Genomic DNA, 24,089 nt, shown 5'->3' on the forward strand with positions numbered 1-24,089 from the left:
CAATCTCAAAATTTCTATGGAATGCATTTGGGAAAAATAAGACGCGGGGGGATGTTTTAAAAAGGGCACTTGAACCTTCAATTTCCGATTGAATGAGTTCCTTTCGAAGTTTCTGCAACAACTCCTTCTATACAAAGAGAATTGGTCAGAAAAAATTATGAATTGTGCCCATATCTTCCTTTACTTAGGCAGCACTTTTGCGTTGCTTATGATACAAGCGAGAAGGCCCACTACTGATGCCTGGTACCAGGTCTGCACTCGGAATTGGCTCACAAAACTTTCATGATCTAACATAATTCTATTTAAAAATTCTTTCTTTAGCTATTCTAAAATCATAATCGCTGTGTTCTAGAAAACACCACAAAAATGGCAATGTAGTTAAGTTCACTCTTCCTATTATAAAATGTTCCTTTGGACGTACTTTATGATATCAATTGTTGACATTCTGGCTTTTATGCAAAAATCTCCTCGGGCCCTGAAAAATAGAAGATGTGAGATTTTTGTAAATGATAAATAGCTGATGACGGGCGTTTCTCTTTAAAAAACGAGTAAAACACTTCTAACAAGTTTTAAATGATTTAACTGGTTAACTTAGACTTTGGTGCTATAGAGCTGAAACCTATAGAGCATAAGAGTGTATTACTTTAAAACCTCTTTTTTCTACATTCCTAAAATTTGTATAATTTCATTTCAACGCAATTTGGTTTGGGGTGGTTGGAAGATCTCTTAAAACATATACTGCCTTTTTTTTTAACATTTTAAGGCTACAATATTTGTGTTCCTTGAGGAAAAGTGAAATTGGCAAAGCCGCTCTATTATCGTGAATACACCAAGTCGAATCCAACCACTTCATAACCACTCAAAGGTTTGACATTAATAGCTGCAGAAAAATGGGAAATATGAATGAAAAAATAAAGTCAAATTAAAGAAAATGTCAAAGAACATGAAATTTTTAAATATGACTTGACGCTACTACTACTCCTAACAACTCACCGCAGAACCAACCCGCCTGAGCCAAACCCATCCACGTACGCTCCTCCTCCACGCCAATCTTTTCGAAACTTCCCTCGTTAAATTCTATCAGGAAACTTCCATTCCCCATTCCCTTAAAACTTCTTCCTACCCCAACTGAGATATCTGTAGGATGGATCCTTGAGACTTATTAGGTTTTTATAAAAAGTAAAATGAATAAATGTTCATTTTTATCATGTTTTCAAATGGCAATGATATTATAAACAATTTTTAAGGCTGCTGTATTACACCAACGATTGGAAAATTATTAATGCAACCTACCAATATGAAAAAGAGCAAAAAGACCGACAGCTCCTCTCGTAAATATCGGAACTTAATTTAGGCACTCATAACAAAGTTCAAGCTAATGCAAACGATGTGCATCTAATCACAATAGGTAACAGTGTGGTAGGTCGCCAGGAATCGAAAGCACAAGTTAGTAATAGTATTCCCTCAACAAGATCTATGAGAGCCCTTTCCCTGCTTTTAACAACAGCCCTATCCCTGCTTTTAATGAGAGCCCTATCCCGTTATTCCATGACAGTCAGTAGGTGCATGTTACGTCATAGGGAATGTTTTCTATGAGATGCAAATGTCTTTTACGTCATAGGGAATGTTTTTTCTATGGTTGCTATGCTTAAAACCCTAAAGGTGTTTAAAAAACCTCCAGGAGAGCCCGCACGAGCCCTAGCATCCAATTCCACCGAATCTCATAGCAATCAATTCCAAAGGTGAACTCCTAGCAGTCAATCCCAACGGGGCCCCTAGCAACCAATTTCAACGAGGCCCTAGCAAGCAATTCCATTGGGGGCCCTAGCATCTAATTCCATTGGAGGGCTCCCTAGCAACCAACTTCACCGACAAGACGTTTTTCACGACGTTTCAAGACGTTTTTATGACAGTTTTCTTCAAGAAATTTTCCAAGACGTTTCAAGATATGTCAAGATATTTTTAAGATATTTTCTTCAAGACGTTATTCTCCATGATTTCTTTAGTTCTTACGTAATTTGGAATGTTTACCACTGTTAAGGATGGCGCACTCACACGCGACATGTTTCTTCAGGGCTCGTGGGGAATCCCCGCTTCCAACTGAGGAGGACACACATCGGATGTTACATAACTTTAAGAGACTCCTTTCTTCGGGGTTTCTTTTTTCTTTCAAGGCATTGTTTTTTCTTCGGGATTTCATTTGCTTTCGAGGTGTTTTTTGTTTTTTTTTTCTTTCAAGACGTTTTTCTCAGGGAGACTTTTTAGTCCAAAGATTTCATGTCCACATTAGGAATCGAAATGGATCCCCTTCAATGGAATGCAGCGTTAACGAGTTGGACAATGAAAACCTTTCTAATATTTTTATTCAGGTAATACGTTTTAAATGACAACCTATTGCACGCAATGAAAATCCACTGTTTGCGCATACCATAATTATTAAACGGATTGTGTGTTCCCAGATGGCTGCAATAACTGACACACAGGGAAAAAATCGATTACTAGAATTTGGTTATATTTGAAGTTCACCTGCTTGGTAAGTAATGATTTAGAGGATGTTATCAGATGATATTGCGGGTTGCTCCTAGCGCATTTTTTTAGTAATAGAGTATTTTACTCAATTGGAACTTGAGTGTGCTATCAAAGATGAAATAAAAGAGAGAATATCATTATGGCTAGGATATGGTACACCTTCATATACGTTCAAAAGTCTTTCTTTTCTTCTTCACTACAGATAATTTTACACTCCCAGCCTGTGACACTTAATGGCTGACACATGAAACTCTCTATCAAGTATTAACACACACATTGTGTTTTTGGGCCCTTCCTGAAAAAATATTCGCTTACACTCGAATCGATCGTTTAAACTTAATGTAAAAACCTCCATTAACGTTTCTTCTGATGAATCCTAGCAATTGAGGCAAGCATGGCACAATGTACCCACCCTCGATGACACCCTGGGATTTGTTGTGTGCTGATTTTTGTCCGTGAAACTTGTTGCATGTTGATTATTCTCTTAGTAAAAGTTGTACATTGATTTTCCTCCTTGTAATACTGGTTTTGTTCATGGAACTCGTTACATGCAAATTTTTTTTCCTGGAACATGTTGCGTGCTGAATTTTGTTCTTGAAACTTGCTGCATGTTGTTTTTTCTCTTCGTGGAACTTTTTTCCACGAAGAACTTTTTTCGTGGATTTTTTCTCCTCATAATACTGATTTTGTTCATGAAACTTATTAAGGGCTGATTTTTTTTCGTGGAACTTGCTGCATGCTTATTTTTTTGTTCATAAAACTTGTTGCATGTTGATTTTCCTCTTCGTTAAACCTTTACATTGATTTTTAACATCGTAAAACTGATTTTGTTAGTGGAACTTGTTGTGTGCCAATTTTTTTTCACGGAACTTGTTTCATGCTCTTTTTGTTCTTGAAACTTGTTTTCAATCTTGATTTTCCCCCCGTGAAACTTGAAAAATTATTTTTCTTCGTGAAACTGATATTGAACGTGGAGCTTGTTGCATGCAGATTTTTTTGTTCGTGGAATTTTTTGCGTGCTGATTTTCGTTCGTGAAACATCTTGCATGTTGATTTGTCTCTTCGGCAAAGCTGTACATTGATTTTTCTCCTCGTGAAACTCATTTTATTCTGAGAACTTGTTAGGTACTGATTTTTTGTTCGAGGAACTTGCTGCTTGCTGATTTTTTGTTCGTAAAACTGATTCTGTTCATGTAACTTGTTGCGTGCAGATTTTTCCTCTTGAAGCTTGTTGGATGTTGTTTTTTTTTCTTAGTGGAACTTGTACATTGATTTTTCTCCTCGTGAAACTGATTTAGTTCATGTAACTTGTTGCGTCCTGATTTTTATTCGTGGAACTTTTTACGTGCTTATTTTTGTTCGTGAAATTTTTGCGTGTTGATTTTCTCTTAGTGAAACTTGTGCATTGATTTTTCTTCTCGTGAAACTGAAGTTGATGATGGAACTTGTTGCGTGCAGATTTTTGTTCGTGGAACTTAATGCTACTGGTTTTGTTCGTGAAGCTTGTTGCATTTTGAATGTTCTCTTCGTGAATATTGTACATGGATTTTTCTCCTCGAGAAACTGATTTTGTTAATGGGACTTGTTGCGTGCTGTTGTTTTGTTCTTGGAACTTGTTGAGTACTGATTTATATTCGTGAAACTTAGTAATATTCGTATATTAATATTCAATATTCGTAGCATATTGATCTTTCTCTTCGTAAAACTTGTACGTTTAGTTTTCTCCCTCTGAAACTTATTTTGTCCTTGGAACTTGCTGCGTGCCGATTTTCGTTCGTGGAACTTGTTGCGTGCTGTTTTTCGTTCTACACTTGTTGCATGTGGATTTCTATCTTTGTGAAATTTGTACATTGATTTTTCTCTTCGTGAAACTTATTTTGTTCCAATAATTTGTTGCATGCTAATTTTCTTTTTCGCGCAACTTGCTAGGTGCTCATTTTTGTTCGTAAAACTTGTTGCATGCTGATTTTTTTCTCTTTGGGAAATCTGTATATTGCTTTACCTCGTCGTGAAACTGATTTTGCTAATGAAACTTGTTGCTGACTGATTTTTGTTCGTGGAACTTGTTCGTGATACTTTTTTGCATGTTGATTTTTCTTTTTGTGAAACTCGCACATTGATTTTTCACGTCGTGAAACTGATTTTGTTCATGGAATTTCTTACGTGCTTATTTTTTTTTCGTGAAGCTTGTTGTGAGTGGATTTTTGTAAGTAAAACTTGTTTTGTCTTGTTTTTTCTCGTCAAGAATTTGTACATTGCTTTTTCTCCTTGTGAATCTGATTTTGAATATGGAATTTGTTGCGTGCCCGTCAAACTGATCTTCTTCATGGAACTTGTTGCATGCTGATTTTTGTTCGTGGAACTTGCTTCGTGCTGATTTTTGTTCATGAAACTTCTTGCATGTTTATTTTTCTCATTCGTGAAAGTTGTACATAGATTTTTCTCCTTGTGAAACTGATTTTGTTCATGGAACTTATTGCGTGCTGAATTTTATTCGTGGAACTTGTTGCGTGCTGATTTTTGTTTTTGAAACTTGCTGCTGATTTTTTTCTTCGTAAAACTTGTATATTGTCTTTCTTATTCGTGAAACTGATTTTAATAATGAAACTTTTTCTGGGCTGATTTTTTGTTCGTAGAGCTTGCTGCGTGCTGATTTGTTTTTCGTGAAACTATTTTCATTTTGATTTTTATTTAGTGAAACTTACACATTGATTTTCCACCTCGTGAAACTGATTTTGTTCATGGAACATGTTGCGTGCGGAATTTTGTTCGTAGAAGTTGCTGCATGCCAATTTTTGTTCCTTAAACTTGTTTCATCTTGATCGCTCTTTTCGTGAGATTGTACATTGATTTTTCTCCTCGTGAAATGGATTTGGAATATGGAAGTTGTTGCCTGCTGATTTTTGTCAATGAAACTTCTTGTATGTTGATTTTTCTTTTCGTGAAACTTGTACATTGGTTTTTCTCTTTCGTAAAACTGATTTTATTCATGGATCTTGTTGCGTGTAATTTTTGTTTCTTGAACTTATTCCGTGCTGATTTTGTTCGTGATACTTGCTGCATATTGATTTTTCTCTTCATGAAACTTGTACATTGATTTTTTCTCCTTAAAACTGATTTTGTTCGAGGGACGCTTTACGTGCTGATTTTTTGTTGATTTTTATGTTGATTTTGTTCATGTAAGTTGTTTCGGTGAAACTTGTTTCATGTTTATTTTTCTCTTCATGAAGATTACACATCGATTTTTTTCCTCGTGAAATTGATTTTGTTTATAGGACGCTTTACGTACTGATTTTCTGGTCGCGGAACTTGCTGCGCGCTCATTTGTTGTTCGTGAAACTTGTTGCAAGTTGATTTTTCTCTTCGTGAAACTTGTACATTGCTTTTTAACTCGTGAAACTGATTTTATTCATGGAACTTGTTGCTTGCCGATTTTAATCCATGGAACTTGTTGCGTGCTGATTTTTGTTCGTGAAACTGATTTGAATTTTTATTTTTCTTTTCGTGAAAGTTATACATTAATTTTTCTCCTCGTAAAACTAGTTTCGTTAATGGAACTTTTTGCGTGCTGATTTTTTGTTCATGGAAACTTGTACATTGGTGTTTCTCTTTCGTAAAACTGATTTTGTTCATGGTACGCTTTGTTTGCTGATTTGTTGTTTATTTTTCATGTTGATTTTGTTCATGTAAGTTGTTTCGATGAAACTTGTTTCATGTTTATTTTTCTCTTCATGAAGCTTGCACATCGATTTTTTTTCCTCGTGAAATTGATTTTGTTTATAGGACGCTTTACGTACTGATTTTCTGTTCGCGGAACTTGCTGCGAGCTCATTTGTTGTTCGTGAAACTTGTTGCAAGTTGATTTTTTCTCTTCGTGAAACTTGTTCATTGCTTTTTTACTCGTGAAACTGATTTTATTCAATGAACCTGTTGCTTGCCGAGTTTTCTCCGTGGAACTTGTTGCGTGCTGATTTTTGTTCATGAAAATGATTTGAATTTTTATTTTTCTTTTTGTGAAAGTTATAAATTAATTTTTCTCCTCGTAAAACTAGTTTTGTTAATGGAACTTTTTGCGTGCTGATTTTTTGTTCATGGAAACTTGTACATTGTGTTTTCTCTTTCGTAAAATTGATTTTATTCATGGAACTCTTTGCGTGTCATTTTTGTCCCTTGAACTTATTTCGTGCTGATTTATGTTCGTGATACTTGTTGCATATTGATTTTTACATTGATTTTTTCTCCTCGTAAGACTGATTTTGTTCATGGGACGCTTTGCGTTCTGATTGTTTGTTGATTTTTCATGTTGATTTTGTTCGTGTAAGTTGTTTCGGTTAAACTTGTTTCATGTTTACTTTTCTCTTCATGAAGCTTGTACATCGTTTTTGGCTTGTACATCAGCACGCAACAAGTTCCATAGGTGAAACCCGTTTCACGAGGAGAAAAATCAATGCATAAGTTTAATGAAGGAAAAAAGGAAAATGCAACAAGTTTCATGAACAAAAGTCAGCGTACAAAACTTCCAAGACCAAAATCAGTTTCACGAGGAGAAAAATCAATATACAAGTTTCACAAAGAGAAGAATCAACATACAACAAGTTTTACAAACAAAATTTAGCACGTAGTAAGCTCAACGAACAGAATATCAGCTCGCAACAAGTTCCATGAACAAAATCAGTTTCATGAGGATAAAAATCAATGTGCAAGATTCACAAACATGCAACAAGTGTCAAGAATAAAACTTAGCGAGCAATAAGTTCCACGAACAAAAAATCATCAGGTAACAAGTTCCATGAACAAAATCAGTATCACGGTCAATGTGCAAGTTACGCGAAGAGAAAAATCAACATAACTTAAATACCACGAATAAAAATCAACACGCATCAAGTTCCATGAACTAAATTTAATTCAGGGAGAGAAAATCAATGTAAAAGTTTCACGAAGAGAAAATTCAACAACCAACAAGTTTCACGAACAAGAATATGCACGCAAAAAGTTCCACGAACAAAAATCAGCATGTAACAATTCCATGAAGAAAATCAGTTTCACGAGGAGAAAAAAATGTACAAATTAAAAAAAGAAGAATCAAATCTTTTCACGAGGAAAAAAATCAATGCATAAGCTTCACGAAGAGATAAACAACATGCAACAAGTTTCACGCACAAAAATCAGCGCACAACATGCTCTACGAGAAAAAATCAGCAAGGAACAATGTATTTTTACAAATATGAAACTTGTACATTTATTTTTTTCCTCACGAATCATGGAACGCTTTGTGTGCTGTTTTTTGTTCGTGGAACTTGATGAGTGCTGATTTGTTGCTCTTGAAACTTGTCGCATGTTAATTTTTTCTTCTTGAAACTTTTACATTGCTTTTTAACTCGGGAAACTGATTATATTCATGGAACTTATTGCGTGCCTATTTTTGTTCACTGAAATTTTTGCAGGCTGATTTTTGTTGGTGAGATTGTTGCACCTTGATTTTTCCCTTCGTGAAACTTGCACATTGATTTTTCGTCTCGTGAAACGAATTTTGAACTTGGAACTTGTTGTGTGCTGATTTTTGTTAGTGAAACTTGTTGCATGCTGAGTTTTCTTTTTGTGAAACTTGTACATTGAATTTTCTCCTCATAAAACTAATTTTCTTCATGGATTTTGTTGCTTGCTGATTTTCTGTTCGTAGAACTCGCTGTGTGCTGTTTTTTTGTGAAAGTTATTTTTGTTCATAAAACTTGTGGCCTGCAGATTTTTGCTCACTAAACTTGTTGCATGTTGATTTATCTCTTCGTGAAACTTGTAAATTGATTTTTTCCTTATGAAACTATTTTTTTCTTGGAGCTTGTTGCTTGTGGATTTTGTTCGTAGAACTTGCTACATGTGGTTTTTTCCTCGTGATACTTGTTGTGTTTTTATTTTTCTGTTCGTGAAACATTACATTGATTTTTCTCCTCGTGACACTGATTTTGTTCTTGGAACTTGTTGCATGCTTATTTTTGTTCGTGCAACTTTTTGCATGTGATTTTTTCCTCGTGATACTTGTTGTGTTTTTATTTTTCTGTTCGTGAAACTTTACAGTGATTTTTCTCCTCGTGAAACTGATTTTGTTCATGGAACTTGTTGCATGCTTGTTTTTGTTCTTGGAACTTGTTTCGTACTGATTCTTGTTCGTGAAAATTATTGCATGTTGATTTTCATCTTCGTGATACTCCTATAGTGATTTTTTTCCTCGTTAAGGTCATTTTGTTCATGAAGCTTGTTGCGTGCTGATTTTTGCTGTTGGAATTTGTTGAGTGTTGTTTTTCCTATCAAACTTGTTGCAGGTCGATGTTTCTCTTGGTGAAACGTATAGATTAATTTTTTACCTCGTGAAACAGATTTCGTTCATGGAACTTGCTGAGTGCTGATTTTGTTCGTGGGAATTGTTGAATGCTGGTTTTAATTCGTGAAACTTATTGCATGTTGATTTTTCTCTTCGCGAACCTTTTAAATTGATTTCTTCATAGTGAAACTGATTTCGAGTTTGGAACTTGTTGCGTACTGATCTTATTTTCATGGAACTTGTTAGGTGCTGCCTTTTTCGTGAAATTTGTTGCAAGTTGATTTTTCTCTTCGTGAAACTTGTACATTGGTTTTTCTCCTCGTAAAACTAATTCTGTTCATGGAACTTGTTGCAATTTTTGCTCATGAAACTTGTTGCATATTGATTTTTCTCTTCGTGAAATTTGTAAATTGATTTTTTGCCTTCTGAAACTGATTTTCTTCATGGAACTTGTTGCTTGTGGGTTTTTTCGTTTAGGTTGTTTGTGTGCTGGTTTTTCCTCGTGAAACTTGTCGCATTTTGATTTCTATCTTCTTATCTAAGTAAATTGATTTTCTAATCGTTATACTGGTTTTGTTCATGGAACTCGTCGCATGCTTATAATTGTTCGTGGAACTTTTTGCGGGCTAATTCTTGTTTGTAAAACTTGTTTTATGTTGATTTTCCTCTTCGTGAAACTTGGATATTGATTTTTTTCAATATCCAAAAAAAATTTTCTCTCTTTCTTTCACGTTTTCCTATTCTTTTTCTCTTGAGATTATTTGACTTGATACCTATTCCGTGAGTGCTTTGCTTATTGCTTGTTACCGTTTAATGAGTTTTTTCCTTTTTTTTGAAGGTGTGAATTTCATTGCACAACTAGAATCTTCAGCAAGCAGCACATCAACAGAAGAGGACCAAGAAGATATGGAGGTGAATTTTCCCGACACAGAGGATGGAGAACCAGAAATAAAGAAAAAGAAGTACGCTAGAGGAAGTGAAGAGATTATAACCGAAAAATTATCTTTATTGTTAGATAGATGTAGTATTTCTAATAGAGACGCAGTTCGAATAATATCAGCTACTGCAGAGGCGTTAGGTTTTGACTCACAAAATTTAATTGTAAGTAGAAGTGTAATAAGACTTCGCAGACAGCTATTCCGAAAACAAAGGACTGAACTTATCAAACGTAGATTCAAAAATTCCGATTTAGAAGGAGCTGTTTTGCCCTGGGACTGAAAATTACTTCCAGATGTTTTGGGTAAAGAAAATATAGAAAGGGTAGCAGTTTTGATTAGTTGTGGGGATGAAGAACAGTTGATAGGAGTTCCTCAGCTTGAAAATGGTATGGGAATTACTCAGGCAAAAGCTGTATTTGCAGCAGTTGAACAGTGGGGGGCAGTTGAGAAAATCCAAGCAATGTGTTTTGATACCACTGCGGTAAATACTGGTCACCTCAACGGAACCTGCGTTTTGTTGGAGCAATTATTAGAGAAAATTCCTCTTTATTTAGCATGTCGCCACCATATTTTCGAAATTGTTCTCAAATCAGTTTTTGATTTAAAAATGGGCACAACTACTGGCCCCCACCCAAATATTTTTAAAAAGTTTCAGACTGGATGGTCGAAGTTAGACAAGACAAAATTCAAAACTGCTATTGAAGATAAGAAAATTAGACTTAAAATAGGGAATTCAGATGAAATATCAATTTTTCTTATGGAACAATTAAAAAACCAACAGTCAAGGGATGATTACAAAGAGTTTATTCAACTTTCGTTAATTTTTTTAGGACGTACTCCCCCAAAAGCAACTTTTTTCAAAGTACCTGGTGCCATTCATCACGCTAGATGGATGGCAAAGGCCATTTATTGTATCAAAATATATCTTTTCAGGGATAAATTTACATTAACAAATTTAGAAGAAAAAGCTATCACTGACATTTGTTTATTTTTAATAAACATTTATGTAAAAGCGTGGTTCAACGCCCCCAAGCCCACTTTGGCCCCCAACCAAGACCTACAATTTTTAAAATCTCTTGTAAAATATAGAGAAATCGATAAAGAACTTGCAGACAAGGCACTGTCTAAAATGATAAATCATTTGTGGTACCTCAATTTTGAGCAAGTCGCATTTTCTTTCTTTGATGAAAATGTAGATAAAAGTGCGAAAACAAACATGGCTGTAAAAAGTCCAAAATTAATTCCAATTGGTGAAAAAACTTGTGATAATAGGGATGTGAAAGCAAAACTCAGTCTCGACCAAGTGGATAATTTATTGGACAAAGATATTGATTTTTTTGTTTCTCATCGAACTCTAAATTTTTTCAATAGATTTCAAATTGATACAGAATTTTTAAGCAAAAAAAAATAGTGAACGGTTTTAAGGTTGTCAATGACAAAGCTGAAAGAGGGGTAAAATTAATCCAAGACTTCAATTCCTGTTTGACAAAAGACGAAGAACAACGTCAGTTTCTGTTACAAGTTGTATCGGAATGTCGAAAAATATTTCCTGGCTCTTCAAAAGCCATGTTATCTAAGCCATTACCACCTTAATCTGATAATTAATTGTACTTCTTTCTTTTATAATGCTTTCATTTTTATATTTTAAATAATAAAATTTTGAACATTATTTCTCCTTGTTCTTTATACCTTTTTCCTTTTCTTATCCTTTAAATCCATCATTTTCAATTTGGATTGTTGTTGTATTTACTTTGAAATCAGTTTTAACTACACTTTTTTATGTACCAATTGAGAAAATAAATACGGCAAAATTTGGACAGCAGATTTAATCAAATCTTGCAATATTGTTAGGTATTTGATTAAAAAAAATCCATTTTTATAAAAAGTTAAAAATTCAACCTTGATGAGGCATGGGTTAACCTTATCCGATTGCGCTTAAACTTCACCAATCTCGATTCTTAGCCAATTGGCAGATTTTAGGGGGGGGGGGGTCCCCTCAAAAAATTCCAACATTGATTTTTTGCGACCACCATAATGTTGCGTGGTGAGTTTTGATCATGAAACTTGTTGCATGTTGCTTTTTCTCTTCGTGAAACGTGTAAATTGATTTTTCTCCTTGTGAAACAGGTTTTGTTCATGGAACTTGTTGCGTGCTGTTCATGGGACTTGTAGGGTGCTGAATTTTTTTCGTGAAACTTGTTGCATGTTGTTTATTCTCTTCGTGAACCTTTTACCTTGGTTTTTATAGTCGTGAAATGGATTTTGAATTTGGAACTTGTTGCTTACTGATCTAATTTTCACGGAACTTGTTGCTTGCTGTTTTGTATTCGTGAAACTTGTTGCATGTTGATTTTTCTATTTGTGAATGTTGAACATTGATTTTCTCTTCGTGAAAATGAATTTTTTCATGGAAATTGTTGCTTTTTTTTACCAGCTAGAAAAACAACGTAGTTCATCGAGTATTTCATGCAAACTTGCAACGTTTTTATATTTTCAGCATTTTTCTTACGTTCTAATAGGATAGATTAACTTAGCCTAACCTTCAAAAACCAGTGCCCCTCGGAGTCTTGGGGCTGTATGAAGCGTGAGGGAACCTACACTTAACCTATACATGCTAGGTTAGGTTAAGTTAGGTAAGATTGTGCGTCATATTAGCACGCAACAGCTTCCAGGAACAAACATAAACCAACTACAAGTTCTACGAACAAAAATCAGCACGCAACACGTTCCAAAAACAAAACAGTTTCACTAGGAGAAAAAATCTATGTAAAATCTATGTAAAAGTTCCACGAAGAGAAATATCAACATGCAAAAAGCTTCATGAGCGAAAATAGGCACACAACAAGTTCAACAAACAAAAATCAGCAGGCAACAAGTTCCATGTACAAAATCAGTTCACGAGGAAAAGAATCAATTTAAGAGTTTTATGAAGAGAGAATCAAAATGCAGCAAGTTTCACGATCAAAAATCAGCACGCAACAAGTTCCATGATCAAAATCAGTTTCATAAGGAACAAAAGAAAATCAATTTACAAGTTTCACGATCAGAATAATCAACATGCAGCAAGTTACAAGAACAAAATCCGAACGCAACAAGTTCCACGAACTAAAATAAGCAAGCAACAAGTTCCATGTACAAAATCAGTTTCATGAGGGGAAAAAAAAAAATCAATTTACAAGTTTTACGAAGAGAAAAATCAAAATGTGGCAAGTTTCACGAACAAAAATCAGCACGCAACAAGTTCCATGATCATAATCAGTTTCATGAGGAACAAAAAAAACAATTTACAACTTTCACGAAGAGAATAATCAACATGCAGCAAGTTACAAGAACAAAAATCAGCACGCAACAAGTTCCACGAACAAAAATCAGCACGCAAGAAGTTCCATTAACAAAATAAGTTTCACGAGGAGAAAAATCAATGTACAAATTTCACGAAGAGAAAAATAAAAATGCAACAAGTTTGGAGAACAAACATAAGCGAGCAACAAGTTCCATGAACAAAATCAGTTTTCATGAGGAGAAAAAATCTATGAACGAGTACCAAGAAGAGAAAAATTAACATGCAACAAGTTTCTTGAACGAAAATCAGCATGCAATGTGTTTCACGAACAAAAATCAGCACGAAACACGTTCCGTGAACAAAATCAGTTTCGCGAGGAAAACAAAAATCAATTTACAAGTTTTACGAATAGAAAAATCAACATACAGTAAGTTTTACGAACAAAAAACAAACGCAGTAAGTTTCACAAACAAAAATCAGCACGCAGCAAGTTCCATAGGCGAAATCCGTTTCACGAGGAGAAAAATCAATGTATAAGTTCAATGAAGGGAAAAAATGAAAATGCAACAAGTTTTATGAACAAAAATCAGCGTACAAAACTTCTAAGACCAAAATCAGTTTCACGAGGAGAGAATTCAATATACAAGTCTCACAAAGAGAAGAATTAACATGCAACAAGTTTTACAAACAAAATTTAGCACAAAGTAAGTTCAACGAACAGAAAATCAGCTCGCAACAAGTTCCATGAACAAAATCAGTTTCATGAGGATAAAAATCAATGTGCAAGATTTACAAAGAGAAATATCAACATGCAACAAGTGTCAAGAATAAAACTTAGCGAGCAATAAGTTCCACGAACAAAACATCATCAGGTAACAAGTTCCATGAACAAAATCAGTATCACGGGGAGAATAGTCAATGTACAAGTTTCGCGAAGAGAAAAATCAACATAACTTAAATACCACGAATAAAAATCAACACGCATCAAGTTCCATGAACTAAATTAAATTCAGGGGGAGAAAAATCAATGTACAAGTTTCACGAAGACAAAAATCCAACAACCAACAAGTTTCACGAACAAAAATATGCATGCAAAAAGTTCCACGAACGAAAATCAGCATGCATTAAGTTCCATGAAGAAATCAGTTTCACGAGGAGAAAAATATGTACAAATTTAAAAAAAAAGAAGAATCAAATCGTTTCACGAGGAGAAAAATCAATGTATAAGTTTCACGAAGAAAAAACAACATGCAACAAGTTGCACGCACAAAAATCAGCGCACATCAAGTTCTACGAGCAAAAATCAGCAAGGAACAAAGTCTTTGTACAAATGTGAAACTTGTGCATTTATTTTTTTCCTTACGAACTAAACTTACTCGTGGAAGTTGTTTCGTGCTGATTTTTTTTTCATGTAAATTCTTTCATGTTGATTTTTCTCTTCATGAAACTTGTCCATTGATTTTTTCTGAAACTCGTACATTGAATTGTATAACTGATTTTGTTCATGGAACGCTTTGTGTGCTGATTTTTTGTTCGTGGAACTAGCTGCGTGCTGATTCGTTGTTCTTGAAACTTGTCGCATGTTGATTTTTTCTTCTTGAAACTTGTACCTTGCTTTTTCACTCGGGAAACTGATTATATTCATGGAACTTGTTGCGTGCCTATTTTTGCTCACAGAACTTGTTGCAGGCTAATTTTTGTTGGTAGATTGTTGCACCTTGAGTTTTCCCTTCGTGAAGCTTGCACATTGATTTTTCGTCTCGTGAAACGGATTTTGAACTTGGACCCTTTTGTGTGCTGATTTTTGTTAGTGAAACTTGTTGCATGCTGATTTTTCTTTTTGTGAAACTTGCACATTAAATTTTCTCATAAAACTAATTTTGTTCATGAACAAAAGTTGGCACGCGACAAATTCCATGAAAAAAAATTAACGAGCAGAAAAATCAATGTATATGTTTTTTGAAGAGAAAAATCAATATACAGAAAGTTTGAATAACAAAATCAACACGCAACAAGGTCCATGAACAAAAATCAGTACTAAACAACTTCCATGAACAAAATAAGTTTCACGAAGAGAAATATCAATGTACAAGTTTCACGAAAAGAAAAATCAATACCAATAAGTTTCACAAACCAAAATCTGAAAGCAACAAGTTCCACGGTCCAAATCGGCACGCAATATGTTTCATGAACGAAGTCTGTTTCACGAGGAGAAAAATCAGTTTACAAGTTTCACGAAAGGAAAAATCAATATGCTCAGAGTTTCATGAACAAATATCTGCAAGAAACACGTTTCATGAAAAAAAAAATCAGTTTCACGAAAAAAACATCACCACGCAGCAAGTTCCATGAACAAATTAAAAATCCGATATATAAGTTTCACGAAGAGAAATTTCGCATTCAACAAGTTTCAAAAACAAGAAACAGTATGCAAAAAGTTCCATGTTAAAAATCAGCTTTATAAGGAAAAATCAATGTACATATGTCACGAAGAGACAAATCAAGATGCAAAAAGTTTTGCGAAAAAAATTGGCGCGGAACAAGTTCCACAGACAAAAATCAACAAGCAATAAGTTCCATCAACAAAATCAGTTTCACCAGGTGAAAAATCAATGTGAAAGTTTCGCGAAAATAAAAATCAACATGCAAACAGGTCTCACAAAGAGAAAATCAGCACGCAACAAGTTCCATGAACAAAATAAGTTTCACGAGGAGAAAAATCCATGTAAAAATTTCACGAAAAGAAAAATCAGCATGCAACAAATTCTACGAAGAAAAATCAGCATGCATCAAGTTCAATGAACAAAATAAGCTTCACGAGGAGAAATTCAATCCAAAACTTCCACGAAGAGAAAAATCCATATTTCACAAAACAAACTCAGCACGAAACAAACTCCAGGGTGTCATCGGGGACGGGTAAATTGTACCACGCTGACCTCAATTGCTAAGTCATCAGAAGAAACGATAATGGAGGTTTTTTCATTAAGTTTAAACGATCGGCTCTAATGTAAACGAATATTTTTGCAGGAAAATGCCTGTAAAACGCGATGTGTGACAATGCTTGCTAGAGTGTGCCGTGGGTAAGCCATTCAGTGTCATAGGCTGGGAATGTAAAATTCTGTGCAGAGAAGAATAAAAGAAAGACGTTTGAACGTATATGAGGGTGTACCGTATTCTAGCCATATTGATATTCTCACCTTTATTTCATCTCTGATAGCACAGTAAAGTTTCAATAGAGTAAAAGACACCATTATTAAGAACTGCGCAAAGAGCGACCTGCAATATTGTATGATAACATCCTCTAAAGCATTACTTAACAAGCGGGTGCACTTTAAATGAAACCAAATTCTAGTAATTGATTTCACACCTGTGCGGCAATTATTGGAGCCAAATGGGAACACGAAATCCGTTTAATTATTCTATTATTTGTGAACAGGGAATTTTGCTTGCGTGCAATAGGTTATCATGTAGTTAGTATTACCCGAATCAAAATATTAGAAAGGTTTTTATCGTCCAACTGGTTAACGCTCCATTCCTTTGAGGGGAGTCCCTTTCGAATCATAATATGGACATAAATGGTTTGGAATATATTGTTATCCTGAGAAAAACGTCTTGAAAGAAAAACAAAACAAAAAACGGCTATGAAAAAAACACCTTGACAGAAAATTAAATCCTGAAGGAAAAACGCCTTGAAAGAAAACAGAAATCCCGAAGGAAAAAGTCTCATAAAGTATTATGTAACATTCCAAAGACAGGCATTGAGATAAGCAAACACCTGCCCAGACACACAAGCAAAGGAAATGAGAGAGACAAAAACACATACAAACATGTAGATTCAGACATATAAACCGACAAAGACATGCACTGTGACAAGCAAACACCCTTAGAGGTACATAACCAAAGAGAGTGAGAGAGACAAATACAACTATTTAGATCCAGACATATAAACCGACAAAGACAGGCACTGGGAGAAGCAAACATCCACCCAGACACATATGGAAAGAGACTGAGAGAGAGAAAAACACATACAAACACATAGATTAAGACATATAAACCGACAAAGACAGGCACTGAAACATGCAAATATCCGCCCACACACACAAAGGCAAAGAGAGTAAGATTATATATTCAGACATAAAAACCGACAAAGACAGGCACGGGGTTACGCAAACATCCGCCCATATACACAGGCAAAGAGAGTGAGGGTAAAGATTCAGACGTAAAAACTGACAAAGACAAACACTGAGAAAAGCGAACACCCACCCAGATTCACGAGCAAAGTGTGTGAGAGTCAAAAACGCATACAAATACATAGATTTAGACGTACAAACCGACAAAGAGAGACACTGGGAAAAGCAAACATCTGCCCAGACACATAGGCAAAGAGAGTGAGAGAGATAAAAACACATGCAAATACTTAGATTCAGACATACAAACCAACAAGGACAGCCATTGAGATAAGCAAACACCCGTTCAGACACATAAGCAGAGGAAGTGATAGAACTAAAAACAAATATAAATATGTAGATTCTGACATACAAACCGACAAAGACAGACGCTGGGATAAACAACCACCCTCCCAGACACATAGGCCTTGAGAGTGAGAGAGACATTAATAAATATAACTATATAGTTTCAAACATACAAACCGACAAAGACATGCACTGGGACAAGCAAACACCCACCCAGATACAAAGGCAAAGAGAGTGATAGTATGGATTCAGACGTACAAACCGACAACGACAGGGACTAGGAGAAGCACATACCCACCCAGATACATATAGACTCAGACATATAAACTGACAAAGACAGGATAACTGAGAAGACAGGCCCTGAGATAAGCAAACTCCCTCCCAGACCCAACCAGACACAAATGCAGAGAGAGTGACTATATAGATTCAGACATACAAGCCAACAAATATAAACATTGGGAGAAGCAAACACCTACCCAGATACACAGGCAAAGAGAGTGAGAGAGACAAAAACAAATACAAATATATAAATTAAGACATATAAATTAACAAAGACAGGCACTGGGACAAGCAAATATCCGACTGGACACACAAGCAAAGAGAGAGACGGTGTAGATTCAGATGTAAAAACCGACAAAAAGAGACAGTGGGAGAAGCATAAACCCACCCAGATTCACAAGCAAAGAGAGCGAAAGTATAGATCCAAACGTAAAAATCGACAAAGACAGACACTGAGAGAAGAAAACACTCACCCAGATACACAGGCAAAGAGAGTGAGAGAGTCAAAAATGCATTCAAATACATAGATTCAGACATACAAACCAACAATGACAGGCATTGAGACAAGCAAATACCCACCCAGAGGCATAGGCAAGGAGAGTGACACATATAAAACACACATGTAAATGTGTAGTTTCAGTCACACAAACCAACAATGATAGGCATCGAGATATCAAAACACCCACTCAAACCTACAAGCAACGGATATAAGAGAGACAAAAACTCATGCAAGTATATAGATTTTGACATACAAACCAGCAAAGACAGGCATCTATAACCGATTTAACCCAAATTCAATGTAATGATGCATAAATTGCTTATCTCAGTGCCTTTCTTTGTTGGTTTGTATGTCTTAATCTATATATTTGAATGCGTTTTTGTCTCTCTTATTGCCGTTGCTTGTAGGTCTGGGTGGGTGTGTGCTTATCTCAATGCCTGTCTTTGTTGGTTTGTATGTCTAAATCAATATATTTGAATGTGTTTTTATCTCTGTCTCTCTCTCTTTAACTATATGTCTGGGCAGAAGTTTGCTTTCCTCAGTGCCTGTCTTTGTTGGTTTGTATGTCTGACTCTATGTATTTGTATGCGTTGACTCTCACACTCTCTTTGCTTATGAATCTGCGTGGTTGTTTGCTTCTCTCATTGTTAGTCTTTGTCGGTTTTTACGTCTGAATCTATACTCTCACTTTCTTTACCTGTGTGTGTGGGGTGGATGTTTGCGTGTCCCAGTGCCTGTCTTTGTTGGTTTTTATGTCTGAATCTATACTCTCACTCTCTTTGCCTGTGTGTGTGTGTATGTGCGGATGTTTGCATGTTTCAGTGCCTATCTTCGTCGGTTAGAATGTCTTAATCTATGTGTTTGTATATGTTTTTGTCTCTCTCACTCTCTTTGCATATGTGTCTGTGCGGGTGTTTGCTTATCACAGTGCATGTCTTTGTCATATTATATGTCTGAATCTATATATTTGTATGTGTTTTTGTCTCTCTCACTTTCTTTGCTTGTGTGTCTGGGTGGGTGTTTGCTTATCTCAATGCCTGTCTTTGTTGGTTTGTATTTCGAAATCTATATATATGCATGTGTTTTTTCTCTCTCATTCTGTTTGCCTATGTGTCTGGGAGGATTTTTGCTTCTCCCATTGCTTGTATTTGTCGGTTTGTATGTCTGAATCTATGTATTTGTATGCGTTTTGACTCTCTCACTCTCTTTGTCCGTGTGTCTGGGTGGCTGTTTGCTTATCTCAGTGCCTGTCTTTGTCGGTTTATATGTCGGAATCTATATAGTTGTATTTGTTTTTGTCTCTTTCACTCTCTTTGCATATGTGTCTGGATGTGTGTTTGCTTGTCCTCGTGTTTGTCATTGTCTATTTCTGTGATCGAATCAATATAGTTGTATTTGTTTTTGTCTCTTTAACTTCCTTTGCTTATGTGTCTGGCGGGTGTTTGCATATCTCAAGGACTGTCTTTGTTGGTTTGTATGTCTGAATCTATAAATTTGCATGTGTTTTTATCTCTCTGACTCTCTTTGCTTGTGTCTCTGGGCAGGTGTTTGCATCTCTCCGTTACTATGTTTGTCGGTCTGAATGTCTAAGTCTATGTATTTTTATGCGTTTTTGACTCTCTCACTCTCTTTGGTTGTGAATCTGGGTGGGTGTTTGATTCTCTCAGTGTCTGTTTTTGTCGGTTTTTACGTCTGAATCTTCTCTTTGCCTGTATGTGTGTGTTTGTGTGTGTGTGTGGGCGGATGTTTGCGTGTCCCAGTGCCTGTCTTTGTCAGTTTTGTATGCATGAATCTGTACTCTCACTCTGTTTGCCTGTGTGTGTGTGGGCGGATGTTTGCATGTCCCAGTGTCTGTCTTTGTCGGTTTGTATGTTTTAATCTATGTGTTTGTATATGTTTTTGTCTCTCTCGCTCTCTTTGCAAATGTGTCTGTTCGGATGTTTGCTTCTCCCAGTGCCTGTTTTTGTTAGTTTGTATGTCTGAATCTATATAGCTTAATTTGTTTTTGTCTCTCTCACTGTCTTTGCATGTGTGTCTGGGCAGGTGTTTGCTTATCTCAGTGCCTGTCTTTGCTGGTTTGTATGTCTGAATCTATATATTTGTATGTGTGTTTTGTCTCTCTCACTTCCTTTGCCTGTGTGTCTGGACGGGTCTCTCTCTCTCTTTGCCTATGTGTCTGAGCGGGTGTTTGCTTATCTCAATTCATGTCTTAGTCGGTTTGTATGTCTGAATATATATGTATGTATGTGTTTTTGTCTCTCTCACTTCCTTTGCTTGTGTACCTGGGTGGGTGTTTGCTTATCTCAATGCCTGTCTTTGTCGGTTTGTATGTATGAATCCATATATTTGAATGTGTTTTTCTCTCTCTCACTCTCCTTGCCTATGTGTATTTGTGTGGGTGGATGTTTACGTGTCCTAGTGCCTGTCATTGTCGGTTCTTACGTCTGAATCTATACTGTCACTCTCTTTTCCTGTGTGTGTGGGTGAATGTTTGTATGTCCCAGTGTTTGTCTTTGTCGGTTTGTATGTTTTAATCTATGTGATTGTATGTGTTTTTGTCTCTCCCACTCTCTTTGCATATGTGTCTGTGCGGATGTTTGCTTCTCCCATTTCCTGTCTTTGTTGGATCGTATGTCTGAATCTATATATTTATATTTGTTTTTGCCTCTCTCACTGTCTTTGCATGTGTGTCTGGGCAGGTGTTTGCTTATCTCAGTGCCTTTCTTTGCCGGTTTGTATGTCAGAATCTATATATCTGTACGTATATTTTGTCTCTCTCACTTACTCTGCTTGTGTGTCTGGGCGGGTCTCTCTCTCTCTTCGTCTATGTGTCTGGGCGGGTGTTTGCTTATCTCAATATATTGTCTTAGTCGGTTTGTATGTCTGAATATATATATACTTGTATGTGTTTTTGTCTCTCTCACTTCCTTTGCTTGTGTGCCTGGGTTGGTGTTTGCTTATCTTAATGCCTGTCTTTGTCAGTTTTTATGTCTGAATCTATAAATTTGCATGTGTTTTTATCTCTGTCAATCTCCTTGCCTATGTGTATGTGTGTGTGGGTGGATGTTTACGTGTCTTAGTGCCTGTCTTATTCGGTTTTTACGCCTGAATATATATTCTCACTCTCTTTGCCTGTGTGTGTGGGCGGATCTTTGCTTATCTCAGTGCATGTCTTTGTCGGTTTATATGTCTGAATCTATATAGTTGTATTTGTTTTTCGTCTCTCTCACTCTCTTTGCCTGTGTGTCGGGGTGGATGTTTACTTCTCCCAGTGCCTGTCTTTGTCGGGTTGTATGGCTGAATCTATGTATTTGTATTTGTTTTTGACTCTCTCACTCTCTTTGGTTGTGTGTCTGGGTGGGTGTTTGCCTACATCAATGCCTGTCTTTGTCGGTTTGTATATCTGAATCTATATAGTTGTATTTGTTTTTGTCTCTCTCACTCTCTTTGGTTATGTGTCTGGGCGGGTGTTTGCCTATATCAATGCATGTCTTTGTCGGTTTTTATGTCAGAATCTATATATTTGTATTTGTTTTTGTCTCTCTCACTCTCTTAGCCAATGTGTCTGGGTGGGTGTTTGCTTATCTCAGTGCCTGTGTTTGTCGGTTTGTATGTCTGAATTTATATAGCTGTATGTGTTTTTGTCTCTCTCACTCCTTTTGCCTATATGTCTGGGCGGGTGTTTGCATATCTCAATGCCTGTCCTTGTCGGATTGTACGTCAAAATCTATATATGTGTATGTCTTTTTGTATCTCTCACTTCCTTTGCTTGCGTGTCTGGGTGGGTTATTTGCTTTCTTTCCGTGCCTGTCTTTGTCGGTTTGTATGTCTGAATCTATGTATTTGTATACGTTTTTGACACTCTCACTCTCTTTGCTTGTGAATCTGGGTGGGCGTTTGCTTCTTTCATTATTTGTCTTAGTCGGTTGTTACGTCTGAATCTATAGTCTCGCTTTCTATGCCTGTGTGTGTGGGCTGATATTTCCGTGTCCCAGTGCCTGTCTTTGTAGGTTTGGATGTCTTAATATATGTAGTTGTATGTGTTTTGTCTCTCTCACTCTCTTTGCATGTGCGTCTGGGCGGGTGTTTGCTGATCTCAATGCCTGTCTTTGTCGGTTTGTATATCTGAATCCATATATTTGTATGTATTTTTGTCTCTCTCATTTCCTTTGCTCGTGCGCCTGGGCGGGTCTCTCTCAATCTCTTTACCTATGTGTCTGGGCGGGTGTTTTCTTTTCTCAATGCCTGTCTTTGAAGGTTTGTATGTCTGAATCTATATATTTGTATGTGTTTTTGTCTCACTCAATTCCTTTGCTTGTGTGTCTGGGCGGGCTTTTGCTTATCTCAATGCCTGTCTTTGACGGCTTGTATGTCAAAATTTATGTGTTTGTATGTGTTTTTGTCTCTCTCACTCTCTTTGCATATGTGTCTGGGCGGCCTGCTTCTCCCAGTGCCTGTCTTTGTTGGTTTGTATGTCAAAATCTATATATTTGCATGTGTTTTTATCTCTCTCACTGTCTTTGCCTGTGTGTTTGGGCGGATGTTTGCATGTCCCAGTGCCTGTCTGTCGGTTTGTATGTCTCAATCTATATAGTTGTATGTGTTTTTGTCTCTCTCGCTCTCTTTGACTGGGTGTCTGGGTGGTTGTTTGCTTATCTCAGTGCCTGTGTTTGACGATTTATATGTCTGAATTTATATAGTTGTATTTATTTTTGCCTCTCTCACTCTCTTTTCCTATATGTCTTGGTGGGTTTTCGCCTCTCCTCGTGTTTGTTTTTGTCGATTTCTAAGGTTGAATCTATATAGTTGAATTTGTTTTTGTCTCTCTCACTCTCTTTGGCTGTGTCTCTGGGCGGGTATTTGATTGCCCTCGTAGAAAACTTATTTTGTGGAAATTTTTTTTTATTAATTTCTGTTTGTTTTATATTAACATAGTCTTTTCAGGGAAAAAGAAAATAATACTTTAAATATTTTCGTTTTTTAAGACTTTATAGTTTGGCCTGCTATTTGTATGCTGGAGAAAAATTTTCAGCAATTTTTAACAACATACACCGTTTTAAAAATCTGGTCACAAATAGTAGTGTTTAATTTAGATTCATACCTCCTATAGTTGACCTGAAATTTAAAACTTGATACCATTTGCAAAAAAATCTGTTTACTTTCTTTGATAGCTTGGATACGCTATTTTGATTTGGTTAAATTTTAAGAGCAGAAGTAGCCCCGAAAGTTTCAACACAATACCCTCAGTCATTCTTGGGATACTGCTGAGATGCCTTATTGGGAATTAGCATTATCACAGTACATTTTGATTTAATCTTAGGGTAACATTTAGTTTAAAAGAATAGGCAAATTGGAGGGTGGGAGTGGAAGGAGGATTAGTTGCCCTTCAATCACTTTCGACTATTAAAAAGGGCATTAGCCCTTTCTATTTTCAATCGAATTAGCCCTTTTTGAAGTTCCCGCGACAACTACTTCAATGCGAAGTGCCCTGGTCTAAACAACAACAACCAAAAAAATATTACTAATCACTTTCGACTATTAAAAAGGGCACTACCCCTTTGAATTTCAAATCGAATGAGCCCTTTTCCAAGTTACTACGACAAAGATTTCAATAATAACCTTATGTGTCCCCAGGGCATAACTTATAACCCTTGTCCTGAGGGTTGTGGGGGAGCGTCCTCCTCAAAAACGTATTTTATATCTGGAAATCAACTACTCTGAACAAAATGGCACTATACTTCATCCTTTTAAAGACATAGGAAGAAACCGAAGA

At 36.1% G+C, this 24,089-nt stretch overlaps 1 protein-coding gene across 1 annotated transcript in view; it reads right to left on the reverse strand.

Annotated features, from left to right (window-relative positions):
• Positions 1 to 351: 351 nt before the first annotated feature.
• Positions 352 to 24,089, reverse strand: part of LOC148950413 (lipase member I-like) — a 184,289-nt gene continuing 160,551 nt past the window's right edge. The window contains exon 7 of the mRNA XM_089091594.1: positions 352 to 475. Within this exon, the coding sequence (XP_088947720.1) occupies positions 397 to 475 (79 nt within the window). The 3' untranslated portion in view covers positions 352 to 396. The remainder of the gene's footprint in view (positions 476 to 24,089) is intronic.

This window comes from Artemia sp. Qi Xiang Cuo, chromosome 7 (assembly GCF_049724085.1).
Source record: "Artemia sp. Qi Xiang Cuo chromosome 7, ASM4972408v1, whole genome shotgun sequence".
Classification (NCBI taxonomy): domain Eukaryota; kingdom Metazoa; phylum Arthropoda; class Branchiopoda; order Anostraca; family Artemiidae; genus Artemia; species Artemia sp. Qi Xiang Cuo.